This window comes from Onychostoma macrolepis, chromosome 10 (genome assembly GCF_012432095.1).
Source record: "Onychostoma macrolepis isolate SWU-2019 chromosome 10, ASM1243209v1, whole genome shotgun sequence".
NCBI classification, from domain to species: domain Eukaryota; kingdom Metazoa; phylum Chordata; class Actinopteri; order Cypriniformes; family Cyprinidae; genus Onychostoma; species Onychostoma macrolepis.
Genome location: NC_081164.1, coordinates 11,315,272 through 11,323,440, shown reverse-complemented (window position 1 = coordinate 11,323,440; position 8,169 = coordinate 11,315,272). Strand labels below are relative to the sequence as shown.

Genomic DNA, 8,169 nt, shown 5'->3' with positions numbered 1-8,169 from the left:
TTTACGTTTAATATTTTCTGGGGGTTATAAACATCTTTCACCGTCCATTTCTTCAAACAAATGCTTCCTTTTTAAGTGCTTTAGGCCAGTGTTATTTCAGTATTATTTATATAGTGTTTAATATTTTGAATTGGCTTTTATTTTTGTTTTCATTTTGAAATTTTACTAATTTTGTGTTTTTGTTTTCTTTAGTATATATATATATATATTTTTTTTTTTTTTTTCTAATTTTAATAAGCTAACAGTAATTTTAGTAATTCACCTTATTTCAGTTAGCTGCCAATTACAACATTTCTAATTTTCGTTTAAGTTTTTAATCTATATAATCCATATTTATATTTTATTTCAGCTTTATTTTAATTAACAAACGTGAGATTTAACAATTTTAGGACCTATTTTGCCGCGATTTATTAGCAGAAATTAATACAGTTGTTCAGCAGAATCTTTTATTCTGTAATATTTGACTTCCGGTGAAGAGGGGGATGTTGTCAAGGTTGTTGCTGCTGTCTTCACACCGCTATGTGAAGGTAGATCACCGTGATTCGCATCAGCAACAGCACAGCGCTCACAAACACAGTCATGATGGGATGTCAGAGGAGACGCACCTCCGTCTCGGGGGCTTTTCTGCTCCCCCGTCTACTCTGCCTGCTGTGTTTTGCTGTCATTAGTCTGGCTGAGAACACGGAGATGGTGAATGTGGTAACGGAGAGGAAAGCGGAGGAAAGCCACAGGCAGGACAGCGCCAATCTGCTCATATTCATCACGTTACTCACACTCACTATCCTCACGATATGGCTCTTCAAACACCGGCGCTTCAGGTTCCTACATGAGACGGGTTTGGCTATGATTTATGGTGAGGTTTACTTATTTTAAATAATCGTATTCAAGTTCACATTGAGGAACCTTGTGTAGGAGGACACCAGAAATATTGTGCATGCATTGCATGATCTCAAAACACTAGATTAGTATGATGGACACACACTGTAGCCACTAATATGGGACAAATGTAAAAACTAAATAGTCTCCTAGTTTTGACAGATTTTCAAAGTTGCTCAATTTAACCTGATTCATGGGAAAATTGTGCTTATTTTATTGTAATTATTATTTTTTTAAATGCATGTCTTAAGTAAAAAATATATTTTATTAAATGTAATACATTTAAGTAATTCTTTAATTATTTTGTAATAAATACTTAAATTTAAATAATTGTAATAAATTCAAATCTAAAATATTGGTCTTTATATATTTTAATGCATTATACATATGTCAATATTTAATTCAATTGTTGTGTAATAAATTATAAAAAAAAAAAAAAAAACTTATCAATTCTAAATTGAAATATTAAATATGAATTAATTGATACATTTTAATAAATTAAATACATATAAATCTGTTTCAGTGGAATTTTTGTGTAATAAATGTACCTAAATTTAAATCTTTCATAAAAGTCTTAATGAACTGATGTGCTTTTCTACATTTACTAAAGCCCATTTCAATCAAATTAATAAGTAATATAAAGACTTAATTTTTAATTGATATATTTTAATACATTTAAATCTTAAAGAATTTTTCTGACATGTTTTTGTTGTTTTTCATTGGCAGTGGAGGATAACTCCACATGATAACTGTTTTACTGTAGTAGCAAACTAGCAATCACAGGTATTCTGGCAGAAACAATAATTACCATGGTAGATATTTGTACTGGTAGCTTCTCTGTATGTGATTTGTTTAACATGCTGTGTATTAAAGCAATATATGATTTCTGTCCTCAGGTTTGTTTGTGGGTATAATTCTGCGCTTTGGCGTCCATTTGCCACAAGACTTAAACGACGTCACCTTGACTTGTGCCGCGAACAGCAGTCCCACTACCATGCTGGTGAACGTGAGCGGCCGATTCTACGAGTACAGCCTGAAAGGAGAGGTCCGGGACAGCAAGGGCCATGATGTGCCAAATGCAGAGATGCTCAGGAAGGTACTGATGATAAATCCTCTAAAATAACAAAAAAAATTCCTACTTGTTCTTTCCTCGTACTGGATATGCGTGCATCTTTCGGGGTACAAGATTTGCTTAAATTTGCTTCTAGGTTACTTTTGATCCTGAGGTTTTCTTCAACATTTTGCTTCCACCCATCATCTTTCATGCAGGATACAGTCTCAAACGAGTAAGAATATGATTACAAAAAGTCTGAAAGAAAAGCTTGTTTTATTAGAAACTCTGTCTCTTATCAATTGCCAATGTGTCTGAGCTGTCTTGTGTCATTTTAATAATAATTTCTTCATTTGGTTTAACTTTCAGAGGCATTTTTTCAGAAATTTGGGGTCTATCCTCTCCTATGCCTTCGTGGGCACAATGACGTCATGTTTTGTTACAGGGTAAGTGATGAATTTTCTAAAAGAAGCTTTGTCATAAAAATGAATGTAAATGTAACATTATATATGATATGATTCATAATATCCTCTGTGCAGGTTGGTGATGTACGGCTGTGTGGTGTTTATGAAATTCATCGGTCAGCTTGGAGGGGATTTCTTTTTCACTGACTGCCTTTTCTTCGGTGCTATTGTATCTGCCACTGATCCAGGTATAGATGTTGCTCTAAATTTAGATGATCTTATATTTAATATGTTCAACTATTATAAAATTAATAATAATTGAGTCATAACCAAGATATATGAGTCTTTACAAGTTTGAATTGCTTGCAGTGACTGTTCTGGCCATTTTCAATGAGCTGAAAGTTGACGTGGATCTCTATGCGCTGATGTTCGGTGAGAGTGTCCTCAATGATGCCGTGGCCATCGTCCTGTCATCGTAAGTGTACACCCTTATGTGCAAAAATACACACATACACACACACTTTCATTTTAGGTCCTCGGGGCTATAGATTTGTGTGTTCACAATCTCATCCTATGATTTTTTTTTTTTTTTTTTATCAGATCGAGAATAAACAGGATTTTGACACTACCATTTAAAAGTTTGGGGGCAGTAAGATTTTTAAATGTTTTTATGCTTTATTTGATCCGAAATACAGTAGAATATTGTAAAATATTACAATTTAAAACGACTTTTTTAAATAGTTATTTATTCCTGTGATGGCAAAGCTGAATTTTTTCAGCATCATTACTCCAGTCTTCAGCGTCACATGATCCTTCAGAAATCATTTTAACGTGCTGATTTGCTGCTCAAGAAACATTTTATTTATTATTGTGATTATTATCAATGTTGAAAACAGTTGTGCTGCTTAAAGAGATAGTTCACCCACAAATGAAAATTCTGTGATTAATTACTCACCCTCATGTCGTTCCAAACCCGTAAGACCTTTGTTCATCTTCGGAACACAAGTTAAGATATTTTGATGAAATCCGAGAGCTTCCTGACCCTCCAACACAACTGCTATGATCCCAGGTCCAGAAACGTAGCAAGGATATAGGTAAAATAGTCTATGTGACATCAGTGTTTCAACTGTAATTTTACAAAGCTAGAATACTTTTTGTACACAAAGAAAACTAAAATAACTACTTTATTCAACAATTCTTCTCCTCCTCATCCCGTCTGCCGCGGTGTGCCACCATTGTGGAGAGTATCATGCCGCATGCGTGTGCTTTCCTCTGCATGTAAACAGTGCATGCGTCATGATGGAGGGTCAGAGAAATCTCGGCTTTCATTAAAAATATCTTAATTTGTGTTCGGAAGATGAACGAAGGTCTTACAGGTTTGGAACGACATGAGGGTGAGTAATAAATGACAGAATTTTAATTTTTGGGTGATCAATCCCTTTAATATTTATAACCCTAACCCTTTCTCACCTACTGACAGATCAATAGTGGCATACCAGCCTGAGGGAGACAATCGTCACACATTTGACGGCAGTGCCCTGCTCAAGTCACTGGGTGTCTTTCTGGGATTTTTCAGTGGGTCTTTTGCAATGGGGGCTGCAACTGGAGTCATGACAGCTCTGGTATCTTTATATATTTAATTGTTTTAATTCACATAAACTAGTCAAAAGAAAAAAGAAACTGTTAAAATCTAAAGTATTTAATCTTTTAATATGTGCTGTTGTTTAGGTCACAAAGTTCACTAAGCTGAGAGATTTCCCCTTGCTGGAAACAGCCCTTTTCTTCCTCATGTCTTGGAGCACGTTCCTATTGGCTGAGGCCTGCGGCTTCACAGGTAACTATGGCAACACTATGATCTCTGATCTCTGTTCACATGCTCCATATAACATCATGGAAAAATTAATACTGTTGGTTTATGCAGGTAATGTCTCTAAATTGTTTTAGAACAGGAATATTGGATTCTGACTGGTCAGTCGTGGCCTCAGTGGTCAAATATTTATCTGTGTTTGTACATTACTGTACAGTGTCATCTGTTAAGTTTAATTTTAATTTTTTTTAAGTCTTATGTTCACCAAGACTGCATTTGTTAAATAAAAAATGTAATAAAATATAAATATTATTGCAATTTAAAAGAACTAATGTATCACAGTTTCCACAAAAATATTAAGCAGCAAAACCTGTTTTCAACATAATAAAATAATAATATGAAATGTTTCTTAAGCAGCAAATCAGAACATTAGAATGACTTTTGAAGGATCATGTGACACTATATTTCACAATATTGTTGTTTTACTTTATTTTTAATTAATAAACAAATGCTTGGTGAGTATAAGAGACCATTCTAAAGCATTTTATTTCAGACTTAGTGTATATTTTTAATCAATGTTGTAATGTTGCAATTCAAAATATTAATAAATACTAAAATAGTATGTAAATAACACTAAAAAACAGTTTTGAATCTTCTTTGTGTTTAGGTGTGGTTGCAGTGCTCTTCTGTGGCATTACTCAGGCTCACTATACATACAACAACCTTTCTGCTGAATCAAAGAGTAGAACCAAACAGGTAACATACAAACTGTCTATATTTTAATGAGGGATCTCATAGTTAAGAATTCTCTGTTTGTTTTTTTGTGTTCAAGATTTGCATACTGATAGCATTGTCCTCCATTTCCCCCAACAGTTGTTTGAGCTGCTGGATTTCCTGGCTGAAAACTTCATCTTCTCTTACATGGGCTTGACACTTTTCTCCTTCCAGCACCATGTGTTCAATCCCTTCTTCATCATAGGTGCATTTGTATCCTTTTGTAGCAGTATGTTTATGCTGTACTCATGAATTGTATACAGACAAACATTGTCCTTAACTGTGGATTTCATTTTTAGCTGGCTATATTTCTTGGCAGGGCAGCTAACATCTACCCCTTGTCTTTCCTGTTAAACTTGGGCCGCAAGAATAAAATCGTCTCCAATTTCCAGCACGTCATGATGTTTTCAGGTAATACCTGCAGAGATCAGAGACAATTGAAATGCGTAATATCCTTTTTTCTCTTGTTTATGGTGTCACACTGACCTCACAGGGCTCCGAGGGGCAATGACCTTTGCCCTCTCAATTAGGGACACTGCAACATACGCCAGGCAGATGATGTTTTCCACCACCCTACTGATCGTTTTCGTCACTGTGTGGGTCTGTGGGGGCGGGACGACCCCCATGCTGTCACTTATGCAGATTCGGTGAGTCTCAGTTGCATTCTTGAAGTAAATGATGGCTTTCTTTCGTTGGTTTTTTTTTTGTCTTAATCACATTATCTTTCCACAGAGTGGGAGTGGACACAGATCAAGATAATTCAGTAAGCTCTACTCACGCCTGCTCAAAATGCAATGCAAAATCAGTGTTTAACTTTCAAATATTGACTGTACAAACCTGACACATAAGGGTAGTGTAACAGGCTACATTACCTCTCTTGTCTCATCTTTTTCTCTGCTCATATAGGTCACAGCACCGGATGGCATGACACAAAGAAGCACCAAGCATGAGAGTGCCTGGCCGTTCAGACTGTGGTACACTTTTGACCACAAGTATCCTTCAGTTGTTCTACATTTAAAATTTAAAATTGTCCCTAAAAACATGATTTATTTATAAATAAGAATGTTTTTGACTTTACACACTACATATTAGATTAGACAATCTTAGGCAAACATAATAAATTCTGCATCTCCAACAGTATGTCTTCAGTGCAGCATATTAAACAGTAGAGGGCACTCGTGAGCTGAATATTTTTATCAATTTTTTTTTTTTTTTTCATCTGGAATTCACTAATAAAGTGTTTTGTCAGGCAAGAACCAGATTTTAAGTTAATGTTTCAATAATTTACCACCACATTTCTGATGTGAGTTAATGGTCACATGACAATCAGGTAAATAAATTATTTTTTATTATTATTTTTTTTTTATTATTATTTGAAAGTTGTTGTTTTTTTAGGTTGTTTTAATTGTGAAATTTTAATTTTACAGTTTTAATCACTAGCTTTTCATAAAATCATAAACCCCCTGCAATTCCTTCATGAACCCCCAGGGGGAAACCCTGCACTAAAAAAATTTGACAACCCTTGCAAATAATTATTATAATTCTGATAATTAGTCATTGCACAAAGTGCAGGTACAAAGCCAATAAAATACAGTGAGCATCCAACCAGAAGTATAAATAGGCATATTGTATATAAATTATGAAAAAGTGAGACATAAATGTCATTGCATGAAATGGTCAAAATGGTAAATTGCAAATGCAAATGTTCAGTATGTGATATGTATGCATAGCATGTGATAGTAAAGACATTAATAATGTAACAAAAACTTGTAATAAATGCTGTTTTTATTACTTCAAAAAAAAAGTAATGCATTAAATCGATCAAAAGTGATACTTAAGACATTTATAATGTTACAAAAGATCGTTCCTGAGTAAAATGTATCATAAATTCCACAAAAACATTAAGCAGCACAACTGTTTTCAATATCCATGATAGTAATAAGAAATGTTTCTTGAGCAGCAAATCAGCATATTAGAATGATTTCTGAAGGAAAATGCAACACTGAAGACTGGAGTAATGATGCTGAAAATTGAGCTTTGCCATCACAGGAATAAATTACAATCTAAAAAAATATTTAAAATAGAAAGCACTAATTTGAAATTGTAATAATATTTCACAATATTGCTGTTTTTACTGCATTTTTGACCAAATAAATGCAGCCTTGTGAGCATACGAGGCTTCTTTTAGTGTAATTAATAATGAATATGTCATTTTAAATACCATTTAATCCTTAACAAAGTGGTGCAGTTATTTAAAACCCTTCCTCACTCACAGCGGACCTCCACTCACTTCCACTCTGCCGGCCTGCTGTGGTCCAATAGCACGCTGTCTCACCAGCTCACAAGCCTACGAGGTAAACCCATGAACGCATTCAGCTGCTATTGGCTCATACTACACTGTAAAAATGTGTAAAATCACATGAGCACACGAATTATGCAAATCGTGGATTTTCTTTCCCCTCCTGCCAGAATGCCGGTCAGTTAAATGATGAAGACACAGAGCTGATTCTGAATGACGGTGGTGGTTTGATGTACAGTGACATGACCGTCAGCACAGATGCCCATGGCGTGCCCACCACGTCCACCAGCCAGCTTTACTCACTAGCAGGAACCTCAGATGACCCTCTGGACAGAGAGCTTGCGTTCGGAGGCACTCGTCTGGTTCTCCCCACGGATGAGCCTCCAGACCCCCTGATGTCATTCCCTCCTCCTCCGCCATCCCCGCCCCTGTCGGACCCTCTGCGCCACCGAGTCTGAGCCTGCCAGACAGCTGCTAACCTCTTGGCCTCTATGTGACGCTTTCTTTCACAGATATTAAGTTAAATGATTATTTATGCTTTTATTGATTTATTATATTGTGCCATTTTATATATATATATATATATATATATATTTGTCTAGACACTGGTGTACTGTGGTTGCTAATCCTTTTGATTTCTCAAAAAAAAAAAATTTGTGTTTGAGTATTGTGTAGCTCAGACTGAACATCTGCATCTATTGATGTGTCCAGATTGATCATTTCGAAGTCTTACATAACTTGTGGCTCTCCTTGTGGATAAATTTTTTATAAATAAGTGCCTATGTCTGCTAACCTGGTGTTTGTACTGTGCTATCTGACTCATCCTTACCTCATTAACATTTACTTATGAAAAAGAGATTTAATAATACATAGGAAAAGTGACTTATTTAAAAGTGTTTTGTTACTGTTCCACACCCATTGATCCTCTAATAAATGAGATTTGATGTACTTTTTAAGC

General features: G+C 35.1%; 1 protein-coding gene across 1 annotated transcript; it reads left to right on the top strand.

Annotated features, from left to right (window-relative positions):
• The first annotated feature begins 483 nt into the window (after nt 1-483).
• slc9a6b (solute carrier family 9 member 6b) lies at nt 484-8,152 on the top strand. Its single transcript, XM_058789136.1, has 16 exons — nt 484-853; nt 1,773-1,972; nt 2,085-2,162; nt 2,297-2,373; nt 2,467-2,579; nt 2,701-2,806; nt 3,812-3,953; nt 4,060-4,165; nt 4,806-4,894; nt 5,012-5,125; nt 5,212-5,323; nt 5,406-5,559; nt 5,645-5,675; nt 5,819-5,904; nt 7,161-7,266; nt 7,382-8,152. The coding sequence occupies exons 1-16, from the start codon at nt 580-582 to the stop codon at nt 7,667-7,669; spliced, it is 2,076 nt and encodes a 691-aa protein (XP_058645119.1). The 5' UTR covers nt 484-579; the 3' UTR covers nt 7,670-8,152.
• The last annotated feature ends 17 nt before the right edge of the window (nt 8,153-8,169 follow it).